The sequence below is a fragment of the Pyrus communis genome, chromosome 8 (assembly GCF_963583255.1).
Source record: "Pyrus communis chromosome 8, drPyrComm1.1, whole genome shotgun sequence".
NCBI lineage: Eukaryota > Viridiplantae > Streptophyta > Magnoliopsida > Rosales > Rosaceae > Pyrus > Pyrus communis.
Window position 1 is genome coordinate 10,994,887 of NC_084810.1, and position 18,303 is coordinate 11,013,189.

Here is an 18,303-nt window from a genome sequence, read left to right on the forward strand (position 1 = left end):
TTTTTGACCTTTAGAAAGTGAAGCAATATCAGAGTAAATGGTGTGATTTATGATCTACACACACTGAAAATTATTAACCTTAACATTGAAAAGTCACAAATAGCTACACAATAAGAGACTTACATGGAATGGATACAAAATGACGGTGAACTAGTTTCATGTAGATTGCTAGGTCTAGTGGTGGCCTAGCGAAGTACAATTAGAGGTGGGCACTTGAGATTGAAAACCGAAACCGAAACACGAACCAACCAAACGGCATCAAATGATTTGATTTTTGCAGTTTTGAAACAGTTTCAGTTTGAAACTGAACCAAAAGCTAAGATAATGTTTGGTTTTGGTTCCCGATATCTAGAACCAAATCAAACAGAACCTCATAATATAAAAAAATATATTTAATTTAATTAGCTAATTAGATGTTGGGGCTGTAATTGATTATTTGGTGGAGTCCATACATTTTGTCTGCACTCGACCACTTTGTAACATGGCCAGGCACCACTTAACTTGGTTGTTGAAAGTTGAAACCAAATCGACACACAAAACGTTGTCTTCCTCTCCTCGACGTCCTCGTCTCTTCCGTTCCATCCTCTTTCACTACAAATCGCGACATATTCCAACCAAACTCCGATTGGATCGTGTCAAATCCAAAGTCTCGATTACCCCTCTCCCTCAAGTCATCCTCCCAGTTCGAAAATCGAACTCCTCCCGTCCTCTCTTTCACTGCACAATGCGCCCAAAGTTTGAATTCCTTCGCTCATCCTGCTCCGGCGTGCTAATATGGTAACAATTGTGAACTTAGTTAATTTAGTTATTACATTTGTGAATAATTTTTGCCATTTCTGATTAATTTTAGGGTCATTTAATGGATTCTCTGTAGAAACAAAAAATAACATTCAAGTAAACTTTTATTTATTTATTATTTTTTTTTTTTGGTATCCCACAAATGCTATGTCATTGGCCATTGTTTGTTGTTTCTCTCCCGTTTGGCGGCCAAAACAAACTATTAGAAAACAAAAAAAATTGGGAGCTCGAAACCGAAACAGGCCTCTTAGGTAAGCCTAATTTTTTAATGGAAGTTAGGCCCAAACTAAACTGAAACTGTACCAAACCAAAACCCAATGGTTCAATTTTATTTGTGCACACCGTCAAACCGAACCAAAATCAAAATTCATTTCCGGTTTTGCCAAAAGTCACACCTCCTCCCACGCACAATCCTTCCATCACATTGACGGGCTTGGCCAAACATTAGAACCGGGCCTAATTCTTATTTATTTATTGTCAGAACCATTGGGGTCAGAGTGATGACTCATGCTTCTCTTAATTGTATATTGGCTGTGGGCCAAACTATTCTCACCAGCAGGTAGGCCACCGCACCTTCGTGGTTCCCAACATACTCTTCCCGGGAAAATGTCAAATTTACGGGACACGTGGCTAAAGCTGCTGGCGTTGCTCCATCTCTGTGGTCCCCACCAAGACGCCACGCGTATCCCGGACCTTGCCCGTCCAGTGCGCCTCTCGTAATTTCCTTATCTTTTACTCTATTTAGTATTTTTTATGTTTTCGCTCCTAAATTTCCTGCGATAACCTCAGCCTGGTGGGCCCCCACTGGTTCCGGTTGCTTTCACTTTATAACCTACAACTGGCTCCAACCGGTTCCCTTCTCCCGAGCTTCCCAGAGACGAGTCCCGGCCTACCGAAAACTGGTCGAGGGAGTTCCCGGTTCTGTATAGTCCACGTGTTGGTAGGCAAAAGTTCTAGAGCTATAGGTGGGTCCCGCGGTGGGTGACGAAATCATCACCTTGTAAGTGGAAATAAAAATGGGAGCGCTCTTCCACTACAGTTATATACACAGTGAGATTGTATGGAATTGCGGAGAAATTGTGAGATTCCGAGGCCCAAAATCTAGTGTTTTGTTTGGGATTGGCTTTTCTCTCGGCAAGTAAGTGCTCTAGGATTTTTTTTTTCCTTAATTTAAAAAGTGGGATTCAAATTTTGACCTTTCATTTATTAAATTTGAATATAATTTGTGTGGTTGATTTCTAGGGTTTGTGAGAATTGGGGTTTTGATTTGATCCTCTCTGTTCATGTTTCTGTTGCATGCAATTGTGATTTCGGTACGTTTAGGGTTTGCGGAATTCAAAATTGTTTCTGGGGTCGGAGAGTTTTAATTGTGGTCTGTTCGGTTGCTGAGAAAAAGGGGGAAAGAGGAGGTTTTTGGTTTGTAATTTTGCAGTCTTACTTAATTGTATGTACAGAATAATTCAACCAATTGGGGTTCATCATTGATACACTATCTGGAGTGTATTTTTCAGTATTGAATTTCTATAACTTGTAAATTGTGATTACTTGGAAGTTAATCATGAATTAACATTTGGAGATCGGGTTATTTAAAGTTATAACATTGTTGAGCTTAATGCAACTGTTGTGCTTAATTTCTGGGAAACAACCAATGCAGAGCATAGAACTTTCAATTTTTTCTTTTTGGCTTTTAATTGCTATATGTTTAGGGAGTGAGAGGAGAAAGTTGGATTTAATCTTTTCTTTCACTGTAATTGGAAAGTGGTGAAGAAAAGTCTCTTGCTTAGTTCAGCTTTGTGCACCACTTTTGGATTAAGTTGGTTATGTTTTTGACAACTTGAAGTGAAAATAAGTTTAAACTCGGGATACATTCTACTTTTGTTGGCCTAGAAGATCACATATTAACTGAATTCTCAAGATAGAGGTGCTCCATTCTGTGGTACTCATTTTTCTTCATCACCGCTGATAGTTTTGTTTGTGGCTGCATGTTTTGATTCTCTTTCTTATACATTAAGAGGAACTCTGTTTTTTTAGGCACTCACTTGGATTTCGTTTTTAACTTACTTATCTGTAGAACTAAGAGCTGGTCTCCATCTAAGGAAATTTGAGGCATGCAGCCAAAAAACGAAGCTGAAAATCGACTGCATGCTCATCCCATCCCACCAAGCGGTGTTTATTCGGAACCGTGGTGGTGCAGTGCTGGGCATAATCCCATCTCCCCAACGGGGACAGGGAGGAATGCAACCAACTCATCTTTGTTAGAATGCCCAAATGGTGGGTCAGAGTCTAATGACGGTCAATCTTTGTCCAATGATGAGACAAATGAAGATGATGATGATGCTACCAAAGATTCACATATTACATCTCCAAGATCAGGTAGTACTTCCTATTATGTCTGGGAATTTGATATAAAACTTTCCCCACCCCCTTTTAGTTGGGTTCAGTTTCTAATATCTTGTTTCAACTTCAGCTGGAAATTATGGGCAAGATCACCGCAATGTAAAGCATGTTGGATCGGGTGTGCCAACAGTGCGCGATGATTGCCTTGCGCAACCACCACAGCTTGAACTTGTGGGTCACTCGATTGTAAGTTCATTTTACATTTTTTTAAGATTCCAGCTCTACTGGTAGTCATCAAATATTGAATTCTGTAATGTTGAAGTTCAGGTACTCGTACTTGCATGATTTTGGAATGTATGAGTCCTAGCTTTAATGCATTTGTTTTGCAGGCTTGTGCTTCAAATCCTTACCAGGATCCTTATTATGGTGGAATGATGGCAGCTTATGGACATCAACCTTTGGTATGTTAAACAGTAATATACTTTTGTGCAATACCATCTTACATCATGTTGGATTTGTGTGTATTTATTTTTTGTGCAACTATGTAATTGTTCAGTAACTTCAGTTTCTGAAGATGTTATACTTACCTCACTGACTCTTAACAGTTTGTATTTGTACATGTATATATGTGTTAGTCTTCTTTACAACATTTGGGAACGAATGATGTGCGGCTGGTTGTTGTAGAAGGATTTAATTCCGGTCATTGTTACTTACTAAAAAGAATATTTTTGTTATATCGTACATCTGATGGTTGTGAAAGTGGAATGGGTAGTTGTCAGGACTTGGAACTGAGGTTAACAACATTCCTACCCAGCAACCTTTTGGATGAGGAAATTATCTGGTCTGAATTGGTAGATGAGGAAAGGATAATTTTTCCTTTGAAATTGCTTCATTCTGTTGTTAGTAGTTGAAATTTGAGTTTTGGTATGGTCTTCTCATGATGTATGGATTTACAGGGTTTGAATGTGATGATATGATCTCTATTATAACTCTAGCAAGAAATAAGCATTTAGTGACAGCTTCTTTCTCTTGGGATATTTTTTTTTTTTTTTTTTTTTTGAGTTTATGTTATTAATTTTTTCCTGGTCTGACTGGTTTACTACAACTGTCAGATTTCATGTTTTGTTCTTTTTTTTTTCCTTCATATTTTTCATAATTGTATTCTTCTTAATGTCTTTCTCCGTATGTATTGTTGCCATGGCAAATGAGAAGTTTGAAGATGTATTATATCATATAATTGTAACTATTATTGTTGTGGCCTATGTGCATCCTGTGAAATAGTTGGAGTTGTCGATTTTCCACTCCTGGGGACATCCGATTATGGGTGTGCTAGGAGTTGAATGCTCTCAAATTATCGAATTTCAATAAGTTTTGGGTGGGGAAGAGCAATGGACATAGTGAAATGATCTATATATCGAGTCTATGGGGAGTAAATCCCAAGTCTTATCTTGACAATGCAACATTCTTTTGAAACAGAAATACCTATCGTAATGTTAGAATCAGTGAAATTATAAAATAAATGAGTAACAAAATGTAAATCTAAGAGTTCATGTTGACTGTTATTGAGAATCAATTTATATTGGACTTCAGGAATATTGATTGTTAGTATCTCAATTTCTCTATTGGAGTGATCCCAATACCCCTTTGGTGTGATGCCAAAGGCCTGAGTGAGTCCTGATCTCTTCTATTTCTCTATCCCTTCCTATTGTCCTACATCAACTATGTCCTTGCATGGTTGGAGATCCTGTATATTTGGCAAGTATAGCAACTTGGCAACCAACTTAACGTGTCAAACTCGAGGTCGAGTTTTCTGCAACCAAGGGAAAATGATGCAGGAGCCAAGTCCAAACTTTAGTTTCTTATATAATAACTGCAATTTATGCATGTAGTCTGCAAGTTAATTGTCTTGAGTCTCTCTATGTTACATTTTTAATGTAGTAAAATGCTAAGGAGACTCTTAAAGGTGGGACTCCCTCTGCCACCTCATGAGAAATGGCACAAGGTTTTATAATGTTGGCACGGTAATTAACGTTAAACTGTGAGGTGGCATAGCGTCCGTGGAGAGTCCCACTTTGAGAGAGACTCCTTAACATTTCTCTTTAATGTATTCGGTGCCGTAAATTAGTCTTTAGAATTCCGAAGCATATTAATGCGGATCTTTCCAGATTCATGTACCAATTAACCTATAAATGTAAGCTTTTGAAATCAGATTATTAGTGAAGAGATAAATTATGGATTTCTCTGCTTATGTGTGAGGCACAACCACCTTGGAGTATTCCAAGGCACCTTTGGTGTGATGCCGGAATTTTTCTAATTTCTTTATTGGAGTGATTTCAATACACCTTTGGTGTGATGCCAAAGGCCGGAGTGAGTCTGGATTCCCTTACTATTGTCATACATCAGTCTCCTACCATTGAGTCAGTCTTTGTATTTCTACTAGTCTGGGAGTTCTATGTTAAGACAATATAAGAAGGCTATAAAGCAAATTCGAGCAAAGTGGATCATGGATAGATGAAAGTGTATTTTGGATCCTAGAAGTAGTGGATGTCTTAGTTTTCTTAGTCTCCTACTGCCATGTAATCAGACTTGGTATGCTACAAGTCTATGGGAGTTCAATGTGAAGACTATAGAAAGCTTCTGTAAAGCAAATCTGTTTTGGATACACAATAGTGTTGTTGAAAGGCTTGGTGCCTGGATATCTTCTCATGCATTTTATCTTGTCCATCTTGTCCATGTTATTCTATCTGTAAAGCAAATTCGTTTGGATACACAATAGTGTTGTTGAAAGGCTTGATGCCTTGATATCTCTTCGTACATTTTCTCTTGTCCATCTCGTCCATGTTATTCTCTCTCTATTTTAACTAAATTTACAACAGTCCTAAATCTTTTCTTTTTTCCTTGACTTGATTAATTTTCCACTATCAAAACCCTACCACAATCCTGGGTAGTAGGCCACCTTGTGTTGTCTTGCATCATGTGGTGGTGGTTAAAAAGCAGATTAGTTATAATATTTAACCCATTCAAGTTATGTTTCTTGGGTATGATATGAATTTAGTTTTTGTGCATTTGGAAGTTGTGCAGTAGTAAATGTTTTGATATATAAATGTGAGAGACTGTTAATCTTGTTTCAAATGCTCAGGGCTATCCCCCTTTTCTTGGAATGCCACATGCTAGAATGCCATTGCCTCTTGAGATGGCACAGGAGCCTGTGTATGTAAATGCAAAACAATACCAAGGGATTCTAAGGCGAAGACAGGCACGTGCAAAAGCAGAACTAGAAAGGAAGCTAATAAAAGTCAGGAAGGTAGAAAGTGCATGCAAGCGTTTGTATTATAATCAATATGTTTTATTTCATATAGATGCGTTATATTTTTGTTTCGTGTGCCTGTTTGAACCATGTACCTCACTGTTGGTAAGACATTTATTGAGTGCGTTCTCTCTGGTGATCATATATATTAAGTTTTGACATATCACAACTCGAAGTTTTATGGTTGTGTGAAAAGAGCTTTGAAAATTGTCTTGAGTGCTTAAAAAGTTGGAGTCATTATGGCGATGTGCTCACTTTTGTGTATATCACTAAAGCCTCCATTATATATATAGTTATATACACACACATACGTACATACCAGGACATGGCTATGCAATACCCATGAAGTATGCATAGAGGGATGCATTGTCACCTGCATTCTGCTAAAGGAAGCATGTGCTTGCTTAGTATATACATTTGTGATTTGACATGTGAAGAACCTGTAGTTACTTTGGAGCTTTCAACGACTGTATAAACCATATTTGGTAACAGTCCTGTAAAAGTCTGTAGACTTGTCTAATTTGATTAGTGTGAGGTTAAAATGTTTTAACTGTATGCTGATGGTTGTAAGAGACTGACGATAAACAGTTGTAGATTTTGTTTTTCAGGGTTGATTAGTGGTATATAAATTGTGGTGGTATGATGAAATTTTTATTTCAGTTAATGATTTCCAACTCAAATTGTTCGCGTTTGTTTCTTTGAAATATGAATATCCAGCAAGCCTAGCTAACTTTTGTAATTGGATTGTTAATTCTCATTTTCTACAGCCATATCTTCATGAATCACGACATCAACATGCTATGAGAAGGGCGAGAGGTACTGGAGGACGTTTTGCAAAGAAAACTAATGGTGATAATTCAAACAGCACTAGACAAGAAAAGGGCAGAGGCTCTGGTCCAGCGCACTCATCACAATCCGGCAGTTCATCGGGCTCAGAACCATTTCCCTCGGATTCTGCTGAAACATGGAATTCCCCCAATAGTCAACGGGAAGCAAGAGGTTCCCAAGTGCACGATGCGTATGCAGCTCACAATTATGCAAATGGTAGTGGCTGCTACCAGCCCCATGGTGGTCTGCAGGCTTCAATGTATCCTTCATACTCGGGCAAGAAAGGGGAAGGAGGAGATTGGAAAGGCCAGCAACAGGGCAACATATCTTCGAACCAGGCCTCACAGAGGCGTCTTGCCATTCAGTGAACCTCTGGAGGCAGAGTGCTGTGGATTCTACCCGAAAAGGTACGAGTCCCCCTGGATCCCTTTGGCAATGCGTTTGCCAGGCGGCAATTCATTCTTGGCTGTGTTCTTGCGCTTGAGGCATAGATGTAGGGAAGGAGTGATGATGAAGGGTCATTTGGCGCCTGCGAAGCCCTTTCGACTCTTGATTTTATCCTTTCCTATTTTTGCCTGATGTACAGAGTAGTTTTCTGTAATTCGAGGTACATATGAGAGACGGAAATTTAACCAAGTTGGACTCGTGTTTAACCATCTTGTGTATAATGTTTGTCACCTTCATTTTGAGCTGTGCTTGGAATTTCATTTGTTTTTGTTTTTCTGCATTCTAGAAGCCAATCATTAGTAAAAACGTAAGTTAATCATGGTAAAACACTTGAAGCGTTTTTTGGAAGAAGCAAATAACTAGTGCTTTTTGAAGAAAGCACTTGGAAGTGCTTTTGAAACTCAAAATATTTTCTCTAAAAACGTTTTTAGTCGTTTAAAAGCATTTGTTAAACGAGCCCTTAATCCCTTGTAGTTTTCCCTCTTCCATTACTTCTTTACGCTTCCTTTTGCTCAATGCATCTGTCTATTTGTAGCACAAAAAAGGAAAAAATAAAAACTAAAGGCTAAACGGTCGAGTTATAAATAATATTCTGACAACCTAAAAATCCTATATTTTTCTTTGATACTGGGCAGTAATTGTGTATTGCACGAGTTAATCACCCGATAATTACGATCCAAGTGGTCATGTAGGAACCAACTACCAAACCTTACAAAACACCTTTATAAATCCCACAAAAAAAATGTAACTACCTGCTTTATTGTCTGATACATGGTTTTACACTCAAATTTAAAGGTAAAGGCCAAAGAGAAGCGATGTCTTCTTTCCGGTATCGCATACGTTATATGTCATCATGTTTCTGTTCATCACTCTTGTCTAGGTTTTCTTCTCTACTGTCTAGGTTTTCGTCGCTGTTCTCTAGATTTTCACTAACTTCTGCATCGTACTGCACCGTGAAAGTTTCTGCATCCATGGTGTCGGGCGGCGTCACCTCTTCCTCAGTTGCATTACTTGGCTCCGTCGAGTTAACCACAGTTTGCATATTCTCCATCATCCCAGAAAGCGCCAATCTTGGAGACCACTCCAGAACATCGTCGATAATGTTAGATACACGTTTCTGGTACCTGCAACAATAAGGAGTCAATCATTAGTATGATTGGCAACACCAAGAAGCAGAAAACCGATTCAGCACATTAGCAGGCAGAGTAGTATGCTCTATGATTGCATATTAACGGGCCCTAACAAAAGATTTTGTCATGTTTAGCCACAATTTGTGTTTCTTGATGCAATTTGTTGGTAGGTTTAGAACTCTTAATTTTGTGGATCTGAAACTTTTAAAATTTTGTCATGTTTAGCCACAATTTGTCGTCGTCCACAGAACAATGCGACTTGAAACTCAGTACATAGCAAGGATCATACTCATGCTCTCAAGTGCCATTACGGTATATTTGGTAGGTTTAGAACTCACCTGGCTCTAGCAGCTTCATCAGGAGCATGGTGCCTCAGCAGCAATATGACCAGAACTGCAACTGCTGCATAGAAAACCCTTGTTGTCCACTTTGGTCGCTCCTCTTCATCCTTCTTGGGCCAGAAACGGAATAGTTCTCTCAAAGTAGCTTCCTCGGCGAGAATGTTTGGGAAAAACCAAACTCGCTTTCCCAGAACAATATATAGCACTCCAAATATTGTACCTCTCACTGGAAGTTAAGAAATCACAATACAAAATTAAATGTTCATGTTCGATATTACAGGGAACAAATCATTACTGGAACGATCATTTGCATTATTAACACTCTTTAATGCAAAATCGAGAAATTAACAGATCACAGACATAGCTAAGCTGAAGCTTGTAGTCAAATAAACAAATCTAGATACAAATTTAGGTTTCTTGATGCAAATATAATGAATACTTGAAAAATGATACCCTATTCAAACATATATTTAATGACCTTTAGGCCAAGATGATGGAAAATCCTGATAATAAAAACTGTGAAGGTGGCAGCTGTGATACAACCTTATAGCTATGATCGTATGTATATTTTTACAGAAAACTACATATAGACCTAGTATAAACCTGGAACCTATATATCCCCACCCTATCCCAATTCCATATGATAGGTATAGTGAGATTGACTTTAGCGATTAAAAACAAACAAAAGAACCTGTTGATTTACATGATATGTCAAGTGTGATGGCTTTTGTATTAAGAATTGTAAGATGCAGAATTCTTGAAGAAGAAGAGTTAATAAGACATTAAGAGAGGCAAAAGGCATAAGCAAATTAGTCACAAATATTTTTTTCTGAGAAGAATTAGTCACAAATATTTAGCAACGGTGAAAATGGCAAAAATGTGTGGAGGAATCCTAAAAGCTTTACAAAAAAACTAGTAACTAGTTAACAAAAAAAAAAAAAAAAAACTGGTAACTCTACAACTTGTCGACAACCAACAAGTTTCCACCGTCGTTGAAAAGTAGCATCGACTTTCTTTCACATATGCTGGTCAAAGATAGAAGATAGTCACTCGTACAATAATGCAATCCACATAATAGGCAAAGGACACTTAACAAGAGCTGATAAGGACAACAAGCAGCATAGTGCTTAATGCAAAGGTGGCATGTCCTATTTAGGATTTTTTTTTTCTTTTTTTTGTTTTTTTTTGGGTGAATATCTCATCTTAATGCACTCTGCGGGACTTGGGCTAATAGGCGGGCCTTTAAATAACTTGCTCTGTCTCTGGTCATGTCATCAAACCAACAGTGCTTTCCATGTGCCCCATTGATATTGCCGACCTAGGACAATCTACTACCTAAAATATACCTTGGTGGAAAGGCACACACTTCAAATGATGCGTAGTCATTTCTCACAAAAATAAGGAATGGATGGCGTTGATATAATAGTACTAAGCCAGAAAGTATATAACCTAACTAAATCTAGGTATTGAATTAAACATATACGCATGTACAAGCATGTCACTGACTCTAATAAAGCCTGACGTCTGAAAATAAGTGAAGCATTATCCAACAAATATCAATTGCAATGCATATTGATGTCCACTACATGACTAATCTGCAGAATTGTTGCTATGTCCTGCACACCAATAAGTGTAATAAAATAGTGACATTTTAAATAGGGGAGAAGGGTATGAACCTAATCTTCCACTCTTGTATCCACATCACCATAAACCAATCAGAGTTAAGCAAATGTAAAGAAATGCTAGAAACAAATGACCAGAAGTTGAGAACTTACAAACTAGTAGAGAAAGAAAAAGTAGGAGGACACCGAGACATGAGTAGAGTATTAGTAGCTTGCACCGATGGGGATATACAGGAAACAAGCAAATTGCCAATGTAACCACTGGCCAGAAAAATGAGAGCAGTGTCTGCCAGAGAGGCCTCCGTTTAACAAAAGTCCATGCAAAGAAGGCGTCATTCTCAGAAAATACTTGGTCCTGCAAATGAAGTAAAAAAATTACCAAAGGTGATGCGTGGTGCTTAGAAAATAAATAAAGAGAGGACAGCTCACAGAAAGACAGGATTGAAATATTAGTAAACCTGCTAAAAAGGGGAAGTTCAACACACTATGGATGGTACCATCAAGTAACTTCACCCACTTCCTCCATAGTTTCAAACTTTTACAAATATAAAATCAAAACATAGCAATCTAAGGAGAAAGTAAAAAGGGTACAACAATGTCACCAAATGTCCACAAGTACAAAGTAAGCATAAATAGCATAGTATGAATAGGGGTGGGCATAAAACCGAGGAACCAGACCAAACTGATGAAGAAACAACCGAATAAAAAAAAAAAAAAAAACCAAGTTGACTGAAAAAGTCAAAAACGGAGACCGAGACCGAAAGGCCAGATTTAGCACATAGACATAAAGAGTATGAGCACATACACAATGAAGAGATTCTGAAACAGCAAGGACAGATTTAGTCACTTTAACTGGTCCCCAAGAATATATTCCTTAATCTAAAGTATTATACTAAAATGAAAAGAAAAACTAGTAGGCAGAGCATGCTAATTGCAAGGGCAGCAAGCTACTTGTTCAAAAACAATTAAGAGGTTAGCTTACTGGAAAGATCTCCAAATGTGCAGGCCATGTAGACAACTTTCTCTTCCCAGGACGAAGAGTTTTCACCACACGATCACAGCGTACTAGAAGATTCTTTCTCAGTAAAGCATCGGCAATATCTTCAGCTTCTAGATTTCTATCTGATTCTAGAATATCTTTGACCTCAGGATGATTTCTCAAAAAGCTTACAAAATCCTTTCCCCTGAAATATTCCACGCGTGTCTCCTGTAGAACAGCCCACCTAGACACCAAATCCTTATTGTCTCTCACCTTCTCAGCAAACAACTGGAACACATCTTTCTGGGTAGCTTGTTTCTGAAATAAAATCATGTGGTAATCAGCAACCAAGGCAAATATCAGCAGGCTATGGAAACCAGTTGGCCAATACTATCTTGCCTTGAAATCCAAAACATAATTGGGCAAAGATAAGCATCATGCCGAGAATCTATATCCAAAAGAAAACAATAACTTTTCCACCACTAATTAATAACTATCTAAGGTTGAGATAATAAGTGTTGGAGAGGAGGCATTATAAGCACTCATGCACACTAACAAATTAAAATGCATTTTTAGTAGATATATAAGTAACACCATTTAATTCTACAATGCAGAATATTCCAAAATCTCACTATCTGAGCAACAACATTTGTTCTGGAATTGATATGAGGCTCTGTGACCTCATAAACTGAATTTTGTATGCCATCCAGAAGACTAGATTCATGCAAGAAAACTTACAATATGCATAACAGCATCAATGACACATTATGCATCACGTGGTACTATATTTTTTTTTTTTCCTTAAAGAGTAAATATCAATATATTGTCTAAACTTTCGTTATCTGCGAATCTATGTACAATATTTTGCATGTTCAGCCAAAGGAACATAACAGAACATAATAGAAACAAAAAGTTATCATTGAAGGAATTCAATTTTATCAGTCCAGTATTTACAGCATCTGGAAAAAAAATAATACAAGGAATCCTAATGTCAAAAAAAATTTGTTATCCTCCACTTACAATGCAATTCAATGATAGAACTCAAAGTTCACATATCAAAATTTCAGTTTGGATAGAAAAACAAGGATAGAATCACAAGATATTAATTGAAAATGGAGGTTCACTGTGAATTGCTTACAGCCCGTTTGATAACCATTATGTTTTGGTTCTCATTGTTTGCTTTTTCATGCTTAAAATATGGGGAAAGTATATGGTGAGAGACGAAGAAGAGTGGAGGAAGGATGGTGGGCGAGATGTAGAAGAAATGTACAAGGAAGGTTACACAAAAAGAAAACTAAAAACCAAAAACTATTTCAAATTGTTTTACTTTCAAGATTTTGTTTTTCTTCATCTATCCTTTACAGCAGTCCTGGAATTAGTACCCCATCTGCAATTTCATTCCATTGCACACACAACATAGGTAAAACAATTCTAATTTGATCATGCCAGAAAAATGATGTGATCATTGAACATCTTCTTATCCATTTGCAGCGGCCTCATTTGCTTTACCGCATTCTGCTTACTTTTGGTCCAAAGATTTTCTGTCTATTTTTTAGGCTAAACAAGGTTGCTAGTAACAAAAACCCCACCACTCCAGCACACTAAAGATGCCCAAAAAGAAAAAGCAGAAATACCGAATTGCTCCCATTTCGAAAGCTCTACCATAAACAACAAAATGATCCAGCTTTCCATGGCATATCCTTGCAACCCTGAAGGAAATTCAATATTATTAAAGCAAAACCCGCACCAGTGACGATTTTCTTCAAATGGATAAATCATTCATTATCCCAACTTATGCCCTTATAATCCTTATTTATAATTCCTCATTTTCTAAATAACTAAACACATTGTATTGAAACTTTCAACTAGTTCCTTCCCTCTCCTACCCATTTCAGCAACCCAACAGAGCAATAAAAATTAATTATAAATAAATAAAAAACAGCAGTGCTTTTCACACTACATAACTGCGGGTATTACAAATCAAATTGGCAATTTCAAATTTTCATTTCCTAGAAATACACAAAAATCAAAATTGAAATGCCCAATTTCATATATGAGAAACCCTAGATCAGGGATCAGAGAAAGAACAAACCCTAGGAGGGGTATCGGAGCTGGAATCTCTGCCGCCGTTTTGAATAGCGCCCGATGACCTTCGCACCCTTTTCTTCTCTGCCCCTCCTGCTTTCTTCATTTCTCCAATACCTTTCTGTGTTTCTGATTCTCTCTTTTTTGTTTTGAAATGTATTGAGGAAAAATAAAAAAGAAAAATAAAAAGAAAATTACTTCACATATTAAAGAAAGAAAATTACTTTCGGTTGCGTTGGTTCGAAGACAAATATTTAATTTATGGCCAAACAAAAGAAAGAAAATGTTACATTTTACATTTGAGAATTTTTATTTAAATCCATGTCACCTTTTTTTGCATTCAATTTAAATTTTAAATGTTAATTGTTTATTTTACCATATTGCATAATTACTATTAAATACAAAATGAAATTAATAATAAAATTCAAATTTATCAATAAACTCAAACACTATTATTAAACTTTACGATCACTCTTTGTTTATCTTACGTTTATTCCGGCTAAAATTCTAATAGCTCTCATAGAGAGACAAGTTATGGATGATGATTTTGAATCCTCCAACTAAGGTATGACTCAATTTATAAATTTTTTTGTTCGTTTGATTTCAATTTTTTAAAGTTTAGAAAATGAGTATTTTAGTTTTAATTTTTTTTTTTCAATCAATCTCGCATAGTTTATTTATCTTTCTGCAACAGCAAATTGCTGCAATCGCTCTCCCACTATTCATCTGCACCCCAAAAAACACAAAAGACTTGCAAATATTGCAAGGACCTTGGATTCTGTTTGCTTCTTCTGTTTTTATATTTTATTTTTATTTTTCTTCTATGTCATATTATTATTGTCTTTTGTTGCACCTCTATGAATAAGTATCCTAGTAATCCCAACATAGTGCAAAGACTCAGCAATCTGCAGTGCAGTCACATCTTTGTTATTTCGAGCTTCAGCATCAGCTCCTTTATTTACCAATGTCTCAATCACATCAGCATGTCCCGACTCCGCTGCACAATGCAACGTGGTGTGTCCATCCTCATCTTTAGCATCCATATCCACATCCCTTTTCAAGTAGCATTCGAATGACTTTCTATCTTCCCTTTGAAACAGGCTCTATGGAGAGCAGTCCACCCATGTAGGTATCTTCCACTGATTGTCGCACCTGTCTCAAGCAGCTTTACAACAGTTATTATCTCTACCTTCCTCGCCGCTATACACAAGCTATCACCAAACGGTAATGTTTTCAAACAAACCCAATTTGATTACTAGTGCTCCATGCTCTCCATGAACCCTATAGAAAGATTCCTATGAAAAGGTATGGTAGCAGACACATGCTCATGAAACAGAGACCACATAGAGAGAGACGGTGATACATGTTTTTTGTCAACATCTATAGAAGTGTCAGTCTTGTTGTTAGCCATGGCTAAATTCACACTCCAATTCTCAGTGTCCATTTCCAGACGGCGTAAAGACAGAGTTAAAAATCAAATGGGTGTACAAATAAATTGACATATTGAATTGGGTTTATGGGGGTATATTAGGTAGTAAATTAGGGTTTAAAGAGATATTAATAGTTTAGTTAAAAATCAAATGAGTGTAAAGAGTAAGTTGGGTGTAGAAATATGTTACATGGGTTTAAATAAATTTCCCTTTACATTTTCTTTCTTTATTTTTGCCACATCCCAGCCTGGGCCCCCACCACATCCTGTGCTCGACTCCATCGTAGCACAATATTATCCGTTTTGGACCCCGACCAAGCCCTCACAATTTTGTTTCTATGAACTCACATGAGAACTTCACAGTGGGTCACCCATCATGAGATTGCTCTCGCGCAAACTCACTTAACTTCGGAGTTCCTACGGAATCCAAAGCCAGTGAGCTTCCAAAAAGCCTCGTACTTGGTAAAGATGAGAATATACATATAAGGCTTACAGGAGTGGATCTACTCCCCTGGGCGATGTGGGATGTTACAATTCATCCCCCTTAGGGGCCCGACGTCCTCATCGGCACACATCCGGCCAAGGATTAGCTCTGATACCAAATTGTCACATCCCGGCCCGGGCCCCCACAACATTCCGGGCTTAACTCCACCGTAGCACAATATTGTCTACTTTGGGCCCCGACCACGCCCTCACAATTTTGTTTCTAGGAACTCACACGAGAACTTTCCAGTAGGTCAGCCATCATGGAATTGCTCTCGCACAAACTCGCTTAACTTCGGAGTTCCTACGGAACCTGAAGCTAGTGAGCTCCCATAAGGCTTACATGATCTACTCCCCTGAGCGATGTGGGGTGTTACAATTTTTCTCTTCTTGTCTTGTGCCTTTTTTTATTTATATTCTTTTTTTCTTTTTTTTTTTACGACTTTTTGGACATTTATGTGATTTCTTTTATTCTTTTTACTGTTCTAAAAATCTCCGCTAGCGCCGCCTAGGCCCTGACTAGGCGCTAGGCGGCTGGTCACCAACCTGATTAATGCTTAGGAGTTTGAAAAATTAAGAAATGGTGCCTAGACTTGCTGAAACCTTATTCCTTTTCAATTTTTTATCAAGGTCCCTTAGTTTTAATAAACGTCAATAGTTATTTCAATAAATAAAATATTTTACATGTCAAGATAATTAAATTTTATTCCTAAATATATTCGTTTAGTGTTAGAAACGTTACATTTGATATATATACATATGTATATATATATATATATATATATATATATTTGTATCATATATATATATATATATTTTTAGTTTGTACCCATTTTAATTTGCAACCCATTTTTTTAATTGTACCAAAGTTTAGTTTGTACACATCTATTTGTTTTTTTTGGTCCATATTTTTCAAACTTTTATTCGTACTCATTTTTTTGACCTTTTATTTGCACTAATAATTTATTAATAATGGGTACATTTGTCTTTAAAAATGTACCACGTTGTTATGTGTAAAATGTACCAATTTTTTTTTGTAAGTACGATTTTTTATGTAAAATATACCCATCTTTTAATGTAAGACCTATTTATTTTTTAAATCTAAAATTTACCCCTTTTTTTAGTATAAAATGTTCCCATTATTTTTTATATAAAATAAAACGTACCACCTTTTTTTGTATAAAATGTACCAAATTTTTGTATGTAAAATGTACCGTATAAAAATTGCCAATTTTTTATAAGTAAAATGTCATTAATATAAGTATTGACAAATCATAGGTTTTATTTAAATATAATTTATCTTAATGAAAAATTATGTCAATAAGATAAATTATACTTTTTTTTTATATAAGTATAGTTTATTTTTTTAATATTTTCAATCTCACAATGAATTTTATTTAAAATCTCATTAATATAAAAGAACTACAAATATCAAATTTTAATTTAAAATTATAATTACTCCAAAGTCAACTTTTATTAAATCTATAATTCAAAGTCTTGTTATTGTGATTTCAGAATGTCTTACAGCCGTAGCTTTATCATCTTTGTATCTGCCAGTTGTATCTATCTTTTTTCCATCAACCCTAATGAAAATAAATGTAAATAGATTTGGATATTTTTCCTGCATAATTAATGACAAATTAACTCTTAGCTATTTTCTCATTTACGTGCTTGAGTTAAAGCTTCCAAATACAGCAGTAGTCTAATAGCACTAACCTAACACATGGTGACACTATATTCCTAGCTAACTGATGCATATTCATACATTTTGGCTAATATATGAAAGTAGAAACCTTGCTAGCAATAGCACTAATAATCCAACCACTCTTCGTTCAACTTAAACCAAGTACATATTTGTAACTTTATAGATGAATAATCAAACTTAATCCATTTGTTCTCATCCGATCAAATAAGCTAGATAGAGAGCGTGATAGAGCCATATTGCCTGCAACATTTTACCCCGCGACCACGTCGAACGGTCACTTCGGACAGGCCATGGCGAGCGTCGGTGCTGCCCTGATCATGGGATTTGTTGGGTTAGCACTGCTGATTTTAACCTGCGCCTGTCAGAAAACTTGGTCCAACTCACGAAGCAGTAGTGATGCAAGAGAAAGAGCAGGAGAAGACTCTGCAGAGCCAAGTGTTGCTGTCATAATGCCTGGAGAGGAAACGCCAACATGCTTGGCAAAACCCCTCTCTAATTCCTCTCACTAATCTCGAAAATGCTGTGAAATAATTACTTGCAGGATTTTCTTTTCCTTTTACTGTTTTTCGCATATTAGTTCGTGGATTTGCAGATCACAATGAATGAAACCCTACAATGTATCAACAATCTTTTGCCTGAGACTCTCTTGCTTCGCTTCATATTATTCAAATCCAATTTTTGTGCTGATTTTATTTTGCATGACATTGACATTAAACCCAGATCCATGATAGTATTGACGTACGATCTCCCATACTAGTACAATATGTGTTGATTGAAATCCTAACTGCAAATTCTTGGTTCGATGCAAACGT

At 36.7% G+C, this 18,303-nt stretch overlaps 3 protein-coding genes across 3 annotated transcripts; 1 reads left to right on the forward strand and 2 right to left on the reverse strand.

Moving 5' to 3' along the window:
* The first annotated feature begins 1,764 nt into the window (after positions 1–1,764).
* LOC137741788 (nuclear transcription factor Y subunit A-1-like) lies at positions 1,765–7,977 on the forward strand. The gene is made up of 6 exons (XM_068481506.1): positions 1,765–1,936; positions 2,870–3,171; positions 3,266–3,381; positions 3,525–3,596; positions 6,275–6,439; positions 7,210–7,977. Exons 2-6 carry the CDS (start codon positions 2,907–2,909, stop codon positions 7,636–7,638), a joined length of 1,047 nt encoding a protein of 348 aa, XP_068337607.1. The 5' UTR covers positions 1,765–1,936; positions 2,870–2,906; the 3' UTR covers positions 7,639–7,977.
* Positions 7,978–8,299: 322 nt separating this feature from the next.
* LOC137741787 (translocation protein sec62-like) lies at positions 8,300–14,039 on the reverse strand. The gene is made up of 5 exons (XM_068481505.1): positions 13,882–14,039; positions 11,793–12,107; positions 10,964–11,165; positions 9,186–9,414; positions 8,300–8,841 (listed from the first exon to the last, which is right to left on the reverse strand). The coding sequence occupies exons 1-5, from the start codon at positions 13,978–13,980 to the stop codon at positions 8,559–8,561; spliced, it is 1,128 nt and encodes a 375-aa protein (XP_068337606.1). The 5' UTR covers positions 13,981–14,039; the 3' UTR covers positions 8,300–8,558.
* Positions 14,040–14,695: 656 nt separating this feature from the next.
* On the reverse strand, positions 14,696–15,318 carry LOC137742943 (uncharacterized). The gene is made up of 3 exons (XM_068482878.1): positions 15,131–15,318; positions 15,064–15,085; positions 14,696–14,977 (listed from the first exon to the last, which is right to left on the reverse strand). Exons 1-3 carry the CDS (start codon positions 15,316–15,318, stop codon positions 14,696–14,698), a joined length of 492 nt encoding a protein of 163 aa, XP_068338979.1.
* Positions 15,319–18,303: the final 2,985 nt, after the last annotated feature.

Bases quoted from the DNA above. Each gene is read 5' to 3' on its own strand.
- LOC137741788 (XM_068481506.1), top strand. From the start codon at position 2,907: ATGCAGCCAAAAAACGAAGCTGAAAATCGACTGCATGCTCATCCCATC. The intron at 3,172-3,265 runs GTAGTACTTCCT...TTTCAACTTCAG, and splicing joins TATTACATCTCCAAGATCAG to CTGGAAATTATGGGCAAGAT. The intron at 6,440-7,209 runs GTAGAAAGTGCA...CATTTTCTACAG, and splicing joins AGCTAATAAAAGTCAGGAAG to CCATATCTTCATGAATCACG.
- LOC137741787 (XM_068481505.1), bottom strand. From the start codon at position 13,980: ATGAAGAAAGCAGGAGGGGCAGAGAAGAAAAGGGTGCGAAGGTCATCG. The intron at 11,166-11,792 runs GTAAGCTAACCT...CTTCATTTGCAG, and splicing joins CACATTTGGAGATCTTTCCA to GACCAAGTATTTTCTGAGAA. The intron at 9,415-10,963 runs GTAAGTTCTCAA...CTTAACTTCCAG, and splicing joins TTTTCTTTCTCTACTAGTTT to TGAGAGGTACAATATTTGGA.
- LOC137742943 (XM_068482878.1), bottom strand. From the start codon at position 15,318: ATGGACACTGAGAATTGGAGTGTGAATTTAGCCATGGCTAACAACAAG. The intron at 15,086-15,130 runs GTAATCAAATTG...GTTTGGTGATAG, and splicing joins ATGGAGAGCATGGAGCACTA to CTTGTGTATAGCGGCGAGGA. The intron at 14,978-15,063 runs GTAGAGATAATA...TGCTCTCCATAG, and splicing joins TGTGTATAGCGGCGAGGAAG to AGCCTGTTTCAAAGGGAAGA.